At 41.1% G+C, this 20387-nt stretch overlaps 1 protein-coding gene across 1 annotated transcript in view; it reads left to right on the top strand.

The window, feature by feature from the left end:
- Positions 1–1302: 1302 nt before the first annotated feature.
- ITGA11 (integrin subunit alpha 11) overlaps positions 1303–20387 on the top strand; it is a 73868-nt gene continuing 54783 nt past the window's right edge. Inside the window, exons 1-2 of the mRNA XM_072148727.1 lie at positions 1303–1513; positions 15621–15732. Coding sequence (XP_072004828.1) covers positions 1447–1513; positions 15621–15732 — 179 coding nt within the window. The 5' untranslated portion in view covers positions 1303–1446. The remainder of the gene's footprint in view (positions 1514–15620; positions 15733–20387) is intronic.

Raw genomic sequence — 20387 nt, 5'->3', positions numbered from 1 at the left:
TGGAGGAAGCCCCGTTCTATAGATCACCTAAATCAGCAAAAAGTTCATGTTCACCCATATGTTGTATGCCTATGTTGTATACATTGGTAAAAGGCAGGGTAAACACAAGTAGGCAGCCCAAGCAAATTGGTAAAAAATTACCAGTGTTAAAAGAGTATCAGCATACAAAGCTGCAGCCAGTGTTAGGTAACCATACCTGTGTGTGTTGTTAGAAGCAGCAGGACTGTGAAAAATGCACTTATATTCCAGTACTGTTACTGGAGCAATGGTGGCATCTCCTCAGACTGCTGTGATCACAGATTTCTGCATTCAAACTGCCCTCTAGTCCCTCTCATTTTGTTTATTATTTAACCTGAAACCTACTACTGCTCTTAGGCCATAAGGGCTGTTCTTTGTGCAGTGAAGAGATCTGACACCCCCCGTCCAGCTACAATCCTGGAATATAAATGTATTCTACTGCTACTAACAGCACACAGATCAGGTTACACAGATCTCCATAAAGCTTTATACTGTCAAAACTGCTAACAGATTAACTTTAATATGAATGAGTTAAAAGAAATACTTATTGTATAATATATGATTAATATTCAGAGACCTCGGACTGCAGAAACGTTATTTTTTTAGCATTACAGACAAATAGAGTGGCTTTAGTTTTGGGGCTGTTAACCTTATGGGTTTTTGGTCACAAGGGGCAACAAAATCGTTACAATGTGTTTGGGATCCCATTAGTCACCAGGCCACCAGGATTTCTCCCTTTAAGTTGAATAGTCATTGGACGGCTGTAAGAGGCAAATGGATGTGGCACTGCAGGCAGCTGAGCTAAGCAATCCAGCTGTGTATATACTATATGAGCCTTATGTATAGGGTGCAATAGAGAAGCAGGTGGTCCGGATGTTGCTCTTCAGAAGGTGACTACATAACACAAGGAAAGAGGTCTGAGCTAGCAGCAATGGCATTTTCTGATGTGGAAGTAGCCGTCGTCCTGTGGGTTCTTGCGTAATATGATGCGACCAGATGTAAAATCATTTCATAAGTAACATTGAATCAGAGTGACTGCAGAGTCTTCATTTAGCCCCCGGAAAAAATGGAAAATAAAAGAGAAGCAGGTAACCAAAGTCTTGCAACACAGAAGCCAAAATAGTTTATCCGCCTTGATTTCAGCCTCTGATCTGACTCATGGGTCTATTTAAGGGGCCACACTGAAAGGTTCACATTCTTTGTCTTTTATTGATGACCCTATGATTAATGTCCTCGTTCTGCCTGCTGCTATTCTGCTCTCGTCCTGTCCCCTGGACCACTTACACCTCCTACCAGAGTCTGGTCCTCCCACTTCCTCGGTCTACTATGAAACTCCTAAGTTTGGGAGCCAGGGAATAGCGGAGACTGAAGTGGGAAAGTGGCAGCTTCTCCAGCTACCAGTCTGGCAGAGGGATCCCCACCAGCAGCATGAGAGTCTGCAGCATGGATCACTGGAGGGGGCTCCTCGCTGCCTGGACCCTTTTCATCCTCCCAGGTGAGCTGACAACCATCAGGACTACAGATATCAGACATAGCAAGCATTAGTCATCCAATAATTATCCAAAGCGATAAAATACTCCTAGCAGATTGCCGGATGCACCTGAAACATTGGTGTACTTTTGTGAAACTTGTAAGGATAAAAATCATTTAAAAAAAACTTGTGATTTACCATTGACCGTAATATGATGGCATTCACTGTTGTGTTCTGTGCATGAAGAATTCCACCTGATTTTAGGGATAATGACGTTGACACCTGAAATCTTTGTTGCTGAATGAACTCTGATTTCATTCTGAAGTTATAGGATCTGATACATTTAGCTGATAAAGAGTAACTAATAATGTGACTGGCACTTGCCAGCTCTAGAGACTGGCACAGAGATACAATCAGGTTACAAGACCTGCCAGGGGATGTAGAGTTTATCCTGCTGGAGATGTTGCCTGTGCAATGTACATCACAGACTTTATCCCTTTAATGAGGAGGACTCTTCCCTTTCTGTCTGTAGCCGGACACTTCCAGAGAGCGAAACATCTGGCAGCAACTGGAAACAAAATCTGCCGTCAACCCAAAATCCCAAAGCGTAGCAGAAATGTGAGGAGCAGGGGGCTCGAAAGATGAAAGGCGAGACTGGTGGACAGAGTGGGATAGGGGGGCAGGGGTGCTGGGCTTGGCATCTTCTGAAGATGTTGTAGACTTTGGGGAGCTCAGGACCGAAAGGAGGCAGTGGAGGACAGGTCAGGAATCATCTCCGCTACTTTAGTATTTCAGGAGAGACTCAGGCTGAGAGGTGGAGATAAGGAGAGGTTTCACGTGTGTTACAAAAGAGGAAACAAATGACTTCCCAGTGTCACATTGGTGTCACCCCAGTTTTTTCTAATTTAACTTGGAAGAGAGAACATTGTCTTGTCTTATTCCAGAGACAGCTCCATGTGTGTCCATGGGTCATGTCTGGTACTGCAGCTCTGCATTATTCACTTGGCTAGAGATGTGCTGCAGTACCAGACACGACCAATGAACAAATGTGGCGCTGTTTCTAATTCTATTTTAGACAACTTTTTAAATTCAAGTTGTTGTGGTTTTATAGGTTATACATGTGCAAATGTAGGAAATAATTGAAATTGATGCAAATTTTAACTGGATCTTTATCAACAGAAACATATTATTTAGAGGTGCTAATATTTATACATGAATGATGATGGTATAATGCATAGATAGAACCAATGTGATTCCTACTTATGTGATGGCTATCTACCTAAAGATGTTATCTGACCTGAACATTTTTTAAAGTAGAAAATGAAGAAACATGCCGCGCTGCTCGCATTTTTATGTTTCGTAACTTTTCGCTGGTCTCTCAACTTCATGGTCCATTGATGAGGTCCTGACATGGACATGTGACTACTCTCACCTACTACAGCTCTAGTGGTCACAAGTCCACATCAGGACATAAATGCTGGACCAGGAAGTAAAGAGATTTGAATGGAAATGGTAGAGGATCAATGGCTTAATTTGAGTACGACGGCCCAAATGATGATAAGTTTTTAACATGTCTCTGGGATGATAATAGGGATCCTATGAGTAATGTGATGTTGTTTATATCAGTATCAGGTAAATGCAACAATTGTGAATATAAGGTTTTCATGAAAGCCCAGAAAAAGTGAAATGTTTCTGGGCTAAAAAATTTGTTTTGACCATACAACGCTGAAAAGCTGTTAAACAATGGCTCTGGAGATCTTACTAATCTTTGTGTATGTTCTTGTAACTGCAGGACTATTAAAAAATGCACTTCTAGGATTGTAGCTGGACTTGGACCCCTGCTATGAGTCACTGCTGTTTGAATACTACAGCAGTTACTCAGGAAAGGGGGGGGGTGATATTGTGTCCAATATAGAGATGTTATACACCAGTGCACCAAAGTGCTCCTATTACAGCTACAATCCTGGAATATAATTGCATTCTTTGCACACAATCCTGAAATGTTTCTGGGCTAAAAAAATTAGTTTTGACCATACAACGCTGAAAAGCTGTTAAACAATGGCTCTGGAGATCTTCCTAATCTTTGTGTATGTTCTTGTAACTGCAGGACTATTAAAAAATGCACTTCTAGGATTGTAGCTGGACTTGGACCCCTGCTATGAGTCACTGCTGTTTGAATACTACAGCAGTTACTCAGGAAGGGGGGGGGGTGATATTGTGTCCAATATAGAGATGTTATACACCAGTGCACCAAAGTGCTCCTATTACAGCTACAATCCTGGAATATAATTGCATTCTTTGCACACAATCCTGCTGCTACTAAAAACACAAAGTCACAGATATCCAGGGTCAATACCTAACAATGTCTGTAGCTTTGTAGTGTCAAAACTACTCACAGATTCCATGAAAAATGCACGTTCCACCCCTATTCAACATATACATCGTACTTGTATGTATTTTCTCTCTTGCTACTTGTGAACCGGATATCCCTGCATATGTTTCCAATGGTCCATCTTAAGGCAATAGCATTTTTCCTACAACCTAAATGAGTGTGTAGAACCAATGCAAACATGAACAAGACTTCTCTTTTCTCTCCTTTAACAAAATCTTATTTGGAATTATGTGTCAGTGTCATTTGAATATTGAGTTAAAGAAGCCCTCCAAACTTGGTTGTATAAAGTCAAGGAGGTGGAGATTTTAACTATGAAGTCAAGCTCTCTCTTCCTCAGAAAGCCCCTTCACTGTAATTCATGGTCCTGCATCCAGAGACATCACTATATGGATATCCTGAAGTCTGAGGCATGATGTCAATCACAGAGGAGGAGGCGTTCAGAGCTCCGCACCTTGACTTCAGTGTTAAACTCTCCTCCTCCTTGACTTTATACAAGCAATTTACAGCTCACTTCAAAGTTTATTTTCCGGATTAAGCCACCACACTGGACCATGAAAGAAACAATAACTAGAAGGTAACTGCTTGACAATGTACTAGTGGTGGTTTATTAGACCGATTGCTGGTGACAGGTTCCCTTTAAGAGTCGACTTGAATGTTTCCAATTTACTAACTTTTTTTGGGACTTTTTTGGGTAGGGAATGTTGAAAAACAGTCTTGGCAAATCATCACCAATAACAAAGATAACTATAGCTTTAATTCTGTATTTTGACATTATTTTATGAATATTAGGCAAACAAAAACTTGAGCTGTAAACAATTAAAAATGGGGAAAAAAATCAGAAACAGTGCACATCTGCCTTCTGGCAGTGTTTAGTAGTGTACCCTATAAATTAGCAATTTGGGTGTTTCTAGTTTGTCCAATCAGTGCTTGGTAGAGCCACATAACGAGTCTGTATAAAGACACATCCCTGGTAACACCCAATTGTCAATTTACTTGTAAATATTCAGAAGAAACAACAGAGAAACAGAAATCACCAAGTTCCACAATAAGATTCTTCGGAATTGTTATTTCAGGAGAAGTACTTACTGTATGACTTTTCGAACATATGAAAAGTTGGGAGGTATGTGGAGAAGATGAAACAAGTGTCCTGGCTACCATACATAATATTTTATGCTCTGGATAACACAGAGCTTTTATTGGAATGACATAAAAATTCTATTAGCAAGAAGTTACATCAATGTGACACCAGTTACTTTTCGTGGTCACTGTGGCCAGCCGGAGAAGGTTATGTTTTCTATTGAGGTTGTATTCATAGAGTTCAACCAGAGGAGCCTGAAAAGTGATATCACCCACTGTAATGAGCCAATTATTGAACTCATTTTTATCATTATTAATTATAGAGCCACTTATTTCTATGGTTCTGCAGATTCATAAACAGGTATATATAAACGCACGTACAAAAACCAAAAAACTAAACTGAACTGGAACAAGTGGAAGGAGGAACCTGGAGATCAGGGCTCACACTCTATATGGGAAAGTAGATGCGGGGCAATATAGTTGTATATTGTAGGGTTTATAGGATTCAGTTTAAAGGTTGGAAGATGAAAGACAGAATTCAATGTTTTGGTCAATTGATAATTTGTAACAGCGTGATAGGTTGAAGGGTTAAAGGGGCAGCTTATAGTTAAAGGGGTTGTTCAGTAAAATCAATGTTAAAGAGGTTTTCCCATGAAACAAGTTGGAGCCTATCCTCAGAATAGGGCCTAAACTGCTGATCGGTTGGGGTCTCAGTGATGAGACCCCCACAGATCACAAGAACAGGGCTCCAATGTATGGTGCTCGGCATCTCCGTCAGCTCCATAGAGATGAAGGGGGCAGCCCGGCCATGCAAGACCGGCTGTTCCCCTCATCTCGAGGTACGACGAGGGGTCCGACGGGGGTACATTAGACTCCCCTTTCTCGTGATCTGTGGGGGTCTAATCAATGAAACCCACCGATCAGCAAGTTAGGCTCTATCCTGTGGATAGGGCCTAATATGTTTAATGGGAAAAACCCTTTAGCCTAAAGACACTAAAGACGTTGCACATGGTACATAAGTGGAGTAGTAGCGTGCAGCCATATGTAGCTAATAGACTATAGTTTATGAGGTCTGTAAAACACGGATATCAGACTGATGCAAATCGGCTATGAAAAACATAAGAAAAAGTCTGCATTTCATGGCCGATGTTGGGCATGTTCATAATGCGGGTAGAGATCATAATACAGGAGCTTACAGTCAGTGCAGTACCATGCTCAGGATGATAGCTGTAGATGAGAAGTCTCTGGATTGTAAAGTTGTGTAACATTCTCTATAGTTAAACAGGTGCTTCTACTTATCTTCACTGTGTATTAAAGGAACGTCGAGCTTCATGTAGCTTCCTTTTCAGACACTGAGCAGACAGATGTGAGATTGTCTATAGCCTGTGCATTCAAGGAACCAGCAGGGGGTTATAACAGCACAGACTGCCCTGATCTACAACTAGTAGCAGGTGCTGTTCTATTAAAAAGAACATCTTGGGCTTGGTTTCCATAAACTAAAAGTCTACCCTATAGGCTGAGACTGTGCCAGACCCTATAGGATGAGACTGTGCCCGACCCTATAGGATGAGACTGTGCCAGACCCTATAGGATGAGACTGTGCCAGACCCTATAGGATGAGACTGTGCCAGACCCTATAGGCTGAGACTGTGCCAGACCCTATAGGATGAGACTGTGCCCGACCCTATAGGCTGAGACTGTGACAGGCCCTATATGCTGAGACTGTGACAGACCCTATAGGCTGAGACTGTGACAGACCTTATAGGATGAGACTGTGCCCGACCCTATAGGCTGAAACTGTGACAGACCCTATAGCTGAGACTGTGCCTGACCCTATAGGATGAGACTGTGACAGATGTTCTTTCCTAAAAACACAAACAGTGGTTAAATATGTCCGCAGAGCATACCCAGACTGCTGCCGTACCCCAATAGTACTGTCAGTCATCTTCCACAGTGATTGCAAAAATGGATTCCAGTATTGATTGAGCCTAGTATGGATTGACGCAACAATTTTGTATTGAAATGTCACTGAATATAAGGATTGGCTGTTCGATGTCATCATACCTGATGTTTTTACCTTGAGGAGATAAGTTTCTAGCAGGTCTATGGCTGGAGTGTATTGGCCTCACCCAATTGGTAATTTTCCTGTGAATTCCATGTCGACTTGTATCACACACTTCCCCATAGCCGTCAGTTGTGTAACACATGTTACATCTGGTCATATAATACAACCTGCATGAATTTTAGTTACACAATAATTTCCTTACTTAGTTTTTTATCCCTTTCCTCTAGGAAGTGATATTTTGGTGTGTCATCATCAAAAATTCTAATAGCTATTGATGTTTCACTATGGAACTATGTAAATACAATTTCAAGGATAGGATAAGGAAAACAATGCCTCTTTTTGCTATTTTGAAAGGCAGTGTCCTCAACATCAATCATGACTTTTAAGAAGCCTAATACATGATGTGGGATTAAAGCCAAACCAGATTCCCACCTGTAGGCAGCACTGTTTTGTCGCGGTTGCAGCTCTTCAGTACAGTGTAGGGAACTGGTTTGGCTGAGTGAGAGGCTTTCGTCTAGGATCAGGAAGTAAGAGTTCTCCTCATGGAGACTTTGCCAATTAAGGTTGCCTAGTTTTCCTTATCCCATTCTGGAAAACGTATTATATGAACAGATGATCATAATAATAATAATCAGATAATACCTATAACATTTAAAGCACAGTTGAAAAATACTGGGGCAAATTTATGCCATTTTCATGACTTGTACTTGTACCAGTGATGGGGAGCATTTCCATTAATAATCGAGGCTGACAACTGACCAAAGGATATGGGATAGCAGTGTGATCGGTGGGGGTCCGACTGCAGTGATCCCAAACAATCATGAGAACAAGGGTCCACTTAACAGTAATGATGGAGCGGCAGGTTGAGCGGCACGCTTAGCACACATATGCTTTCAGATTTTAGAAAAATGAACATTTTATTGATTTTAAATGTGTATTCTCATCTGAATATGTCATTAATACCTGATAGATGTGGGTGCTACCTAAGGGACTCACATCTATCTCAATTTCTCCTGACTCTTGCTCCCCTGATTCTGTTTGGTAGCAGATGCACATCTATTAGGCATTTATCACGTACGACCTCAGATGTGAAACATGCTTCAAAGGGATTTTCCCACCAAGCAAGTTAGGCACATGATAGGGCCTAACTTACTGATCGGTTGGGGTCTCATTGATGGAACCCCCACAGATCACTAGAGTGGGGACCGATAGAGTCCGATGTACTCCTGTCGCACCCCTTGTAGAACCACCGAAAAGGCCGGAACAGCCGATTGCACGTGGCTGGGCTGCCCTGTTCATCTATATATGGAGCTGATGGAGACTACCAAGTACGGCATTTGGCAATCTCCATCAGCTCCATAGAGATGAGTGGGGCAGCCCGCATATGCTCGACAGGCTGCTCCAGTTATCTTGGAGGTGCTACGTGGGGTGTGATGGTGGTACCTCAGCCCGCCGTTCTCGTGATCCATGGGGGTCCTATCACTCAGACCCTCACCGATCAGGAAGTCAGGCCTTATCCTATGGATAGGGCTTAACTTGCTTTGTTGGAAAACCCCTTTAATTCTTAAATCATGACAGAGATTTACAGTATGCTGAAGGTGAATTGCTGCCATGTATAAAACCTTGTGATAACATTAAACAATACTGTCCCTTTAATTCTCCGGCTGCTATACATATGTAGAAAGCCACAAAGGAGTTTCTGGCTTTCATTTCACATAGAACATGTGGAAAGATTACACGTTGACAAAATACTTTACAATCTCTCCTCACGGATCCGAGAAAAACCTCTGTACATTTGTGATCGCCTCTTCCTGGCTAAATTTATATACACAACCTAATTCTATATCATTCCTCAAGTAGAATTCTGAATAATATCTTGGAAGAATAAGTAGTAGGAGAGTAGGGCCACAAGACGCAGACTCCGTGTCGTCCATTACAACCACTGTCATCATGTCTGCCATAGCCCCCTACTCTAAATGTCATTGTCCTGCCATCACATCAGATCCCGGGACTAATTGAAGGTCTTGCAGAACAGCCTGAATCCTTTCCTGAGAACACATATGGGTTAATTTAACATCAGCTCCCGTTCAGATGGATTTTTATACGGCATTCCTGTGGGCTGTGCACTTTCCGTCTGGAGGTTTTCTCAGGACATTATTCTGTGAGTAACTAACTATTCTTAGCAAAGGCATTATACATGAATTTTGATGTATTGTCTATCCATGAGGCTTCACTAAAAACCAACCTGCGTCTCACAAAGGGTCAAATAGAAAAAAAAATAGATCAGTAATGAAGATAAGACTGATTCTGTATATTTTAATACTGACCATGCAAAATAAAACCCTCTAAGTGTATTGGGACCAGCCAAACATCTAACATATACATTGGCCTCTTTACTCTTTCCCAATGGAGCAAAGAATTAGGCTGTTGTATTTAGATCTTAAAGGGAGATAAGCCAGGAAGGTGCCTTGTTTACCGTCAAAACAGAGGATGCCAGTTCCTGCAGGCAAGCATTTAGGTCTAAACCCATCTGTGTACACAATTCAAGCGCAACGTGTGAACGTGGCCAAAGAATCTTAAAGGAAGGAACCTTGGTAGAAAGTGCAGCAGTACTTAAGGGTCAAGCAAATGAGAGGTCCAATCTCTAGTATGGCATTGTCATACCTGGAGTAGCCTTACTAGACTTAAAAGGGTTGTCTGACTTTAATAAAAATTCTATAGGTGGGCTGGGGGGGGGGGAATCTATAAAAAAAAGTACTTACCTCCCCTAGTGCTCCTGTGCTGCCACCCGCCACAGTTTTTTTAACAGAGCAGCAGCACCTTAGCTCTGGGAACTTCTGGCCGCCTGGCAGGCCCAACGACCCCTATGCCCGTGTCTGATACAGGGCTGGGACATAGGGACCGAAGTTGCCAGAGTTGAGTTGCCTCTGTAAATAAACAGGGGCACAGCAGTGACAGATATTGGCTTGGGAAACCGGGAGCACCAGAAGAGTTAAGCACTTGATTATTTATTTTTTACAGGCCCCTAGCGCCCCTATATAATTTTTATGAAAGTTGGGCAGCCCCTTTAAGCAATGGCTATTGAGCCTAGTGCATAGGAGGTGTGTGTATTGGAATCAGTGTATTTTTATTGCTGGTACTTTACTGTGTGTAGACTTCTAGGCAGAAAAATAATATTGCAGTGTGATACAAGTTCACAGCATAATGGGATCAGCTTAATTGGAGCTAAGATGCAGTAGACTACCACAGTCCTTATACAGGGAATGGAGCTGTGCTTCTAGCCTTATGCTCTTTGTTAGTCCCATCACAGGAGGAAGCTGAGGTCTGTCCACTTAAAACAGATAAGGAGGGAAATGATTAACTCTTTCTATCCCTAGAGAAGGTTTCACCTGATGATTCAGTTCTCTGAGGAAATTAGACTATCCAGGGACTGTTAGGACATTAGAGTCTTTATCAGGTTCTTTTATCTCTCAGCTGTCAGTGGATACAGGACCGAAAGCTGATTTACACAAACTGCTTAAAGGATATCTACCACCAGGATGAATGATTGTAAACCAAGCACACTTACATGCTGGTGTGTGCCCCCTCTGGCAGGATCAGCTTTTCTTTAAGCTTCCTATTCACATTTTTTTTTACAAAAAAGGCTTTTTAAATTATGCAAATGAGGCTGAGAGGCTCCATGCTTTATTAACCTCTATGGAGCCTGGAGCCCCTCAGGTTCAATCTTATTCTTAAAAACAAAAGAATGCTGTGCAATATGTGAATCCAGTCTAGTGCCTCCCTAAATCCACCAGTTATCTGTTTGTTTTCTCAGCTGCCCTATCACTGCCCTGACAACATTGGGTTATTCCATGTGTAACGTATAGGAAAAGAAAAGTTGGATATAGTTGGATTATTCCAGCGTGTTTTGAATCTTGCATTACTTTTATACTGCTGAAACAAGCTGTTTTGGTTTGTGGTCATTTGGAAACTTCATGTCTGCTTGTGCTTACAATCCTAAATTCTACCCCAATGACTAAATTGTTGTTTTATTAGATCATCATTGTATAAGGAGGGCGTAAACTTCACTACAATTCAATATGTATGCCTCTCACGATGTAATACTGCAGAGTCATCAACGGTTTCTAAACTTCACGATGCCAGGGTGTGATGATTTATCCCTAAAAAGCTCAAAGTCTCCCATTCTTCTGAGCTTAAGTTCATAAAAGAAGTGATACCAAGTTCTAATTCTATTTCCAATTAGATAGTGTCATGGTATAAGGTATATGAACAATAACTATCAATGAGACCTTCCCCATCTCCAATTCTTTGCGCCCTATAATAGGATCCACTCCACTGATTTCTGCAGAGTTGGAATTATTAACTGTTCTGAAGCAATCGGTGCTCTTAGTTTTGGCATCCAATATGTTTCGTTAGGCTCTCAACTTTCATTTGGGCAGTGCCAGGCTGCCTGATGCAGTCCAGGACCAACAATCTGGCAGTAGAAGGAAAAATCTGCACCTTGATTGCCCAAACTAATTACATTGCTTGGAAAATGTGTGGGCTGAAGAAAAAACTTAAACTATACCGAAATCAGTAGGATGCAAGGAATTGGGGAAGTGAAGTATAAGATTTATATAAGATTTTATTTGTACACTTTTATTTTGAAGGGTATCTACCACAAGATTAGTAATGGTAGACTGTCCTAATTATTGTTACCTCTAGGGGATGCTCGCAGTGTTTTTTATTACAACAGGAGGTCCGAATTACAAAGAAAATAATTTTATAAAAATATGTTTTTATGCCACTGAGCACCTAATGGCTCAACCATATATAGCGCACACAGATTACACAGCGCTACAAAGAGCTTGCCAAATCGGTCCCTTTCCTCAATGGGACTCACAATCTAATCAACCTACCTGTATGTTTTGGAGTGTGGGAGGAAACCAGAGGACCCGGAGGAAACCCATCCAAACACAGAGAGAACATACAAACTCTTTGCAGATGTTGACCCCTGGTCCCCGGCGCTGCAAGGCTGTAATGATAACCACTGAGCCACTAAGGAATGGTGTTATTGCGTATGCGCAAGATTTTCAAACAGCCGGCTGTCGCCATTGGCTGTCTGTGAAGAGACGGCAGAACGGAGTGGTGCATAGTAAGTGCCAAGGGGCATGCATAATTATTCAATGGCGGAGCCATGGCAAAAGTGACCTCGGCCTGAGCGACTCAGACTCATGTACATGTAATGTAATTCATACGTCCTATAACTAATAAAAAACACTGCCAGCATTCTTTAGAGGTAACGAGCATGCTAATAAGGACAATCTACCATCACATAGTTAGGCTATGTACGAATCATGGCCGCCATCTTAAAAGCCGCCGTAGTTGATCCAGTTTTTCAATGGGAATGTGGTCATGTGGCATTTAAAGACCACAATTGTCTCAGAAAGTGCTTGGCGCAATCAAATTTGCAATATCTCTTGTGGTTAAAGTTATGAACACGGAGGGCCACATTTACTTACCCGCGATCCCCGATCCGGACTGTCCGATGAGGATGAACTCTCCTGCATGTGTCACTTCCCCGATCAGGTCCGCCAGAGTTCACCTTGTGCGGCCTGCGGGGCCCTTAGTAAATGAGCCCCAGAATGTTCCATGCAATGCACAGCTAGTTTTCCATGGTGCTGAACACAGAGCCGAAGGTGCTGGATCCAATTATTATGAACCTGCAACTATCACATAGAGAGATGGAAATGGATCATTACTTAAGCCAGAGGAAACTGTTGCTAAGTAAAGTTATATAACCCATTTATCACGATGACATAAAGAATCATATCTTAACAGTATATGGTAAATAAGATTTATATTTTTTATACATTTTCTAGAGTACATTAAATATTGAATGTATAGAGAAATTTTGATCTCTTCTTTCCGCCGCAAGAATTCAATAGGACACATTTACTATGAACAGTGCAGTGTGTACTATGTGCAGTTTGCCTGTGTAGTGTGCAGGGGGCGCCAGATTCAGGATTTTTGGTTCACGTTCTTCATGAATCTGGCGTCCTCTGCACTGAATCCACAGAGTTCACCAGTTTTTTTTTTGGAACACCTTTAACATAGGGTGAGCGGCACAATACTGTCGGACTTAGCATGTTAAATCTGGCACACGGTCCAAGACTAGTACAGCTGGGACACAAAACAGTCGCCTGTGACACAAAACTGGCGCAGACACTTCTTAAATACATGTGCAAGCAGACTGCACCTAAAAGAATGTGCAAACTCCGACACAAAACTGTCAGGGGCTTTAGTAAATGTGTCCCAATGTTTAAATTCCAATGAATAGCAAGCAAGGACAGTCCAATTTATAAGCGCATCTTTGTAACCTTTTTGTTACAAAAGGTATATAAGAGGTATATAAAACAACGCGTTTCGGCATAGAACGAATGCCTTCTTCATCAGGTTAAAAAACAATATATGTATATAGTCGATTTATAAAAGGAAATCGACTATACTACTTGTTGTACATATAATGGTTTTTAACCTGATGAAGAAGGCATTAGTTCTATGCCGCAACGCGTTGTTTTATAGACCTCTTATATACCTTTTGTAACAAAAAATAAAAAACGCTTTGATTTCTGGAAGATGTGCTTTTAAAGTGGACTGTCCTTGCTTGCTATCCATTGTATTCTACTGCTAAACGGGTCTAACCTATGGACATTGATACCCCTTGATACAACCACCGTGAGCTGCTCTTCCCTCAGAACAAGAGACCACCTATTATACGTTTATATAACCTGCATTAGAAGGTGAGCATTGTACTATCTCTTACTGTAATAAGCTATCCATCACCTGCACTTGAGTCTCCTGCGCTTTGTGTTCCCCTATATCTTTTAGTCCATACTATCACTACCAATGTGCACATAGCATAAAAGAAGCCTTGGGAATTTCAGTTTTTCTTTGTTATATTTTTCTATTGGTAAGAATAATAGTTTGACAAAATCTGTGCTGCAGACACCATTAGTAGTGCCATAAAACTAAGAACATGAGAAAAGCAGATGTACCAAATTTTTTGTAATACAAGAACTAAGACTTATCTAACAAATCTAGGAGAAGTTATGAGAGCAATGTAATAATTTAATAATGTTAGATTAGGTCCACACTACATTTTCCCATTACAGAACTCATATGTATCATATACATATACCGTATATATACAGATACTGGCACCATTTGGCATCATTGTCTCACACCATGCTAAGTAGAAACAGTCTGGTGATCGGATATAGCAGAGAGAACCACTACAATCCACATGAAAAGAAAAAAAAAAGCTTAAAACAAACACTTGTGCTTGTCGCAGATCTGCCACAACCCATGTTGAGGATCCAAAAGGCTATATAAAGAATGTTTCGTGGACAGCAGACCAAAATGTTGAATTTTGGTGTAAATGGCAAAGGTTATTTTTGGAGAAAATTAAAGCCTGGATTATAACAAATTATCATTCATTATAACAGCAGCTCCTGTACAGACTAGAGAATGAGCTGGACATGGATAGTATATTTATGGATGAACATCAGTCTCATATTTAGCAATATGGGGGCACAGTTATTACACATGGGCTGGAATCTTTAATAAGATTTAAAATTCAAATTGTGTTGCAAGACATGCACTCACATACATCGGGAAGAAGAAGGTGAACTCCTGTGGACCTCAGCGGGGGAAGCGACACATGCAGGATATCGGGCGCACGATCTTAGTGAATCGCGCCGTACTTCATCCTCATCGTACAGCGCACCTCGGGGATCACGACAGGACCAGGTAAGTACATGTGCCCCAGTATGTATGTTCTCTCTGTGTTTGCATTGGTTTCCTCCAGGTCCTCCGGTTTCCTCCCACACTCAGAAACATACTGGTAGGTTGATTAGATTGTGAGCCCCATTGGGGGCAGGGACTGATTAGGCAAGCTTTGTGCAGCGCTGCGTAATCTGTGTGCACCATATAAATAAAGGAATTATTATTATTACAAAAAACGTTGCTATATATTGTATAAATAAAGTGCTTCATTAATCATGCCAGATAGAATAGTGGGATATGTTGTCCTCTTCCTCCCCTCACCCCTGACTGCCGGAGGAGGAGTGAACATTGGGCAGTGACATCACTGAGGACCTCTAAGAGTGTATACTCAGCAGAGGCCAGGGGCGGATGCACTACTGTTGCATCCATCCCCAATATGTTATTATTGCCTATCCTAAGCCTCAAGGATCAGAATGGAAAGACATAGCTTGCTGCATAATTCCTTCCTGTGTTTCAACAGTATGCAACCTAAACTGTGCAGACAGAGGCAAAAAGGATGCATCTATTTGCCAGTATGTGTCTATGGATACTCTTAGGGTGTAAGCCGGGAGCTTTCCTGGCTTATACATAGAGCGTATCAAAGAATCGAGGTCTGAATGTAGTATAATACAAACATGGCTGAGGAAGAAAATCAATGAGTAGGTGTATTCCTCCATTAGGTTAATGAAGGCTACAAATCAGAAAGGTTTTACAGTATATTTACTAACAATGGGCATACAACCTTTTATATACTCCATATTTATTTGTTTTGTTTTTGTTTGTTTTTTAAGGTTTCACAGACACATTCAACATTGATGACAAGAAACCAAGGATCATCCAAGGATCAAAAGACGCGTTCTTTGGCTACACAGTACAGCAACATCTGGTTGGGGGTAAGAAATGGTAAGTGCAGATCACCCTTCTACCAATATGTATAAGGGAGCTGGGTCCATTCTAGTCTATGACAGACTATAGCTGAATACCAGGGAAGCTTCAATCTACAAAGGGGTTAAAACAAACCTCAAAAATGTACATAAAACAAACTTAAACAACTGAATATTTGATGTCAACCTAAGCAGGATATTTAATATTGTGAAATTAAATACAGTTAAAGGGTTAAGTTTATTAGAACAAGAAAAAGCCAAAAAAGTCTTCCATATGTTTGCATTTTTGTGGTGTGTTTGTATCTCATTTGGGATCTGTAGGAATCTCTAGTGTTGGCTAAATGTTATCTGACGGAATTAAGCCGAGGAGGAGCCCAGATCCTGGCTCTGATTCCATAGAAGATGGAAATAATAAATATTGTGACTGTACATAAACTATCTGTGCCGCTGCCTAATACCCTGCACCCTGTTCACACTGACCAGAATGGTAAAAAGTGGTGTACTAGGCATTTCTGCCGGATTTCATACATGATGGTTATTGAAGTCGTCCATAATATTGTAGATTCTCGGATGTTTCCTCTGGACTTTTGCTCTTCAGTTTATTCGTTGCAGCTGGGTTACTTCTTCCTAGTAAATCTAAATACGATGAGTTGCTGCTTTTCACAGTGTCAGCAGATTCTAAGATTAAAAGGGGTTTTCCTGGCCTAGAATATTAATGACTTGTCCTAAGTATAGGTCATCAATATCACATTGGGGGGGGGGGTCTGACACGCAGCAACTGCAGAATTTGAGTAAGAGGAAAAATAAATGTAAAGACTTGAATGCATCCTCTTTTTGTATATATGCCTTGAGAAGTCTAAAAAATGTGAACCTGACTTTATAAAGGATATGGAAATAAACATAAAGGAACACTGAAGCAGCATGCCACTTTTCCATGGGTTCTTACTATTAATCGATTTAGCTCCATTGAAGTTTTTGAAGCCACACGCTACCTGTTCCCTGTTCAACTTCTGAAAGTGGCTCTTCTCTGCTGATTTGCATATGACTTTGGTGGTGAATTTTTTAAGGTGATGGCTGAGATTTAACATAAAACAGGGGATGCTAGTAAGGATATTTCATACACCACCTGAAGGGGTTGATAGTTTAGTGATGTAAAAGTGGGTGATAGTTTCCCTTTAAGTCTGAATTCTGTTATTGAGCCTCAACTCCTATAGAAAAAAAATAAAATTTATGTAAAATTACAAATCTCCAGGTAACTGGAAAGATATATCTAGAGAGTTTATACAGTCTCCGAAACAATGCTGGTTTTACATCTGGGTTGAGTTAGAAGATGGTAAATTCCCTTCATCTATTATCCCCTTCATGCCCCTAGACCACCAGGGTTTTTATTAAAAAGTCACAGGCTGATCAAGTTTATGGGTAATTTTAAAAGTACATTTTGATTACCTACTGAATACCTATGAATTTTGGTATGATATAGGATACTATAAAGGAATTTACACACGGGGGGTCTAGTTCTGGTTACACGTCGGTGTAGAGGATATGATTTTTTAGTAGTAATTGTTGATGCCATAGTGCAATCTCTCCTGCCCACATGTACACCTGCACAATATACTAATTAATCTGAAGGTCAGGATTATGTAATCTGATCATCTGGTCAAGCTCAGTGTGTGCAGGAATTAGTCATGTCCCCCTGAGCCAGCGATGGAGACTCTTGGACAAGTGTAATGAGTACAGATGCAGAGATACCATGCCTGTTATGTAACAAGTATTCCTGAGCCCAGGGTTTTAGGAAAGCTGAAGTTAACCCAAGGGAAGTTACTGATTCAATGGAAAAAATATGGAATTATTTCATTCATTGTGTAAGTTTTCTAGATCAGAAGGCGTAAAGTGTGTGAGATGTGCCAGCTCGGCCCAGCCTTCAGGATAAAGAAGTGATGTAAGAAGAAGTCTTAGTAAACAATAACTTGGATGCAGTTTCTGTGGGGGAGAAGAGATACATCAGTTCAAGTGATGCTATTCAGAGTCAATGGACTGTGATCCGGCCAGACGCCATATCAGGAAAGATAAAGGGGAGATGGGGGCAGAATGGATGTTATTCTTCCTCCTGGTGAAGGCCTGGGCCTTGTTTTAGTGCAGGAGCTGTACTAGCAGTAATCTGTCAGCTCCTTTTGACATGACATCACAACTTATAGTTATTCCCCCTTCACATGATGTTTGTGTGAAGGTCAGGGCCCGGAAATTCACACACTGCTCTTGGAATGGATTCCGGAATTTGGTCAGATTAAGAATCAAGTATACAGATAAAATAATGACTTCATTATAAAGAAGCCTCTACAATGAGCTATGTGTACTATTTGCACTATGGGGGAGATTTATTAGAAGTGTCTGAGGTAAAACTGTCCTAGTTGTCCATGGAAACCAATCAGAGCTCAGCTTAACTTTGATAAAAGGATATGGGAAATGAAAGTTAGGCTCTGATTGGTTGCCGTGAGTAACTACAACAGTTTGGCTCTCAGACACTTCTGATAAATCTACCCCATGTGTATTCTTTGTATTTTATTATAGTTTGTACAGAGAGCATCTGCTTGTGGATCCACTGGGTCACCTAACTGGTTTGGGTTAGGGCTGCTCCCAAGATCTGTTGGTTTTCAACCTAAAACATGGATCTACACTATGATGTGATAAGGTCACTAGAGATCTAATTTTTGAAGAGGTAGCAACTAATCTATATAAGTCAAAAGACTAAGTACTAGGGGACAGGAGTAAGCCATGGTTAGGGCAGGTGGAGTTAAAGTATGCATCTCAGAAACATCTCTAGAATCCGTCCATTTCTCACAATTGAAACCTGTAAAATGCTATCTGTGGCTCTGATTCACTCTCAACTAGACTTCTGTAACTCCCTACTAATCGGTCTTGCACTCACTAAACTCTCTCCTCTCCAATCCATTCTTAATGCAGCAGCCAGACTTGTCTTTCAGACCAAGCACTACACGGATGCTCCCAGTCTGTGCCAGTCACTGCACTGGCTGCCTGTATCCTTTCGAATACAGTTTAAAACCATAAGCCTCATCCACAAAGCTCTGCATAACGCTGCACCCTCCTACATCTACTCTCTCATTTCAGTCTATCGACCAACCCATGCTCTTCGATCCGCCAGGGATCTTAAATTAATCTCTACCATAATTTGAACCTCCCACTCACTTCTCTAGAGAGACTTCTCTAGAGCTGCACCTATTCTATGGAATGTTCTGCCCGGACTATTGGATTAATACCCAACCTCCAAAGTTTCAAACATGCTCTTAAAACTTATCACTTTAGGCAGCCTATCACTCTCACTAACTGCTTGAAGTTTTCTCTTTACCAACCCATCCGGTGTTCTCCTCCCATTCATAATCCAGCAACCACCAGGCTTCTCTGCAGTCCCATCACTTTGGACTTTGTATATAAGCTGATGGCTGATGACTGGGTCAAGCAGAAGCACCTCTATTTATTATACTATATTATATTTCATTTTGTTCTATTCCTTCATGAAGAATAAATGGACCATTATATAAGCTTTTTACCTCTTGTCTCGCTGCATTCTTCCTCATAGACTGTAAGCTCTTGTGAGCAGGGACCTCACTCCTTTTTTTCCATATGACTGAAGGTCATATGGTCTGTCATGCTCTGTCATGTTTTATTTATTTGTATATGTCCCCTATGATTTGTAAAGCGCTACAGAAATGATGGCGCTATATAAATAAAAATTATTATTATTAGTCAAGACACAAGCTGTAGGTAAAGGAAAGCACGGCTACCCAATATCATCACAAGAGTACAGCCGGACAAGAACAAAATATTTGAATTTAGTTGTACAACAAGCCAAGTCGTAAAGCAGGAACGTAGTCAACTTACATCTGTAATAGTCAGGTACCTTACTGTGGGGGAAAGTGCCTTCAATAACTAGTGGCAGAAAATAATTGGGAATTGGATCCGTTCTGCAGATAGGTCATTCTGTATATAACTACTCAGCATTTCCTCTATAACGCACTGCTTGCAGATAGGACACTATTTACGTTCTTCTTAGCTCCTCCTGCTCTATAACATGATTTGGATATCACCCGAAGAGAATCCTCATAGCCCTATGGTTTGCAGGATTGGATGAATACAGACTATCTGCTATTGGACTTATATGTGGCATTTTCCTACTGAGCACTATGAATGTATTCACTTTCAATGAATCAAGATACATTCCCATTAAATCCTGACATTAAGTGAATATCTTCTTTGTTTTTGTATTAATTTCTATAAGTTTTCACATATGATCTTGTTGCCACACCTGTTAATAGCCAGTGTCTTCTTGTGGCGGAGACTACTTTGGGGACATTTATTGGTATACTGTGCATTTATTAGGATCTCACAGAATGACATTATGTAAAATGAAGTCAGAGTTTTATGGGGTGTCATCTCTGGGGATAGTGTCCGATGCTTTCATGAGTCTGCCCCGTTGCTGAGCTACAATTCTGCTGCTATTTGTATTTTCCTGGCCCGGCTCCCTGTGACCAGATGTTTGAAGGTTCTTCCTTTATGTCTGATGCTCTGGAATGTCCCCATCACCAGCGTGGCCACATGTGCACAGCATGCGGTCCTGACTGTGTGTGGGGAGACATCAAGGACTCAGAACTGCTAGTC

Source organism: Engystomops pustulosus, chromosome 4 (genome assembly GCF_040894005.1).
Source record: "Engystomops pustulosus chromosome 4, aEngPut4.maternal, whole genome shotgun sequence".
Classification (NCBI taxonomy): domain Eukaryota; kingdom Metazoa; phylum Chordata; class Amphibia; order Anura; family Leptodactylidae; genus Engystomops; species Engystomops pustulosus.
This window is presented reverse-complemented; position numbering and strand designations above follow the sequence as displayed.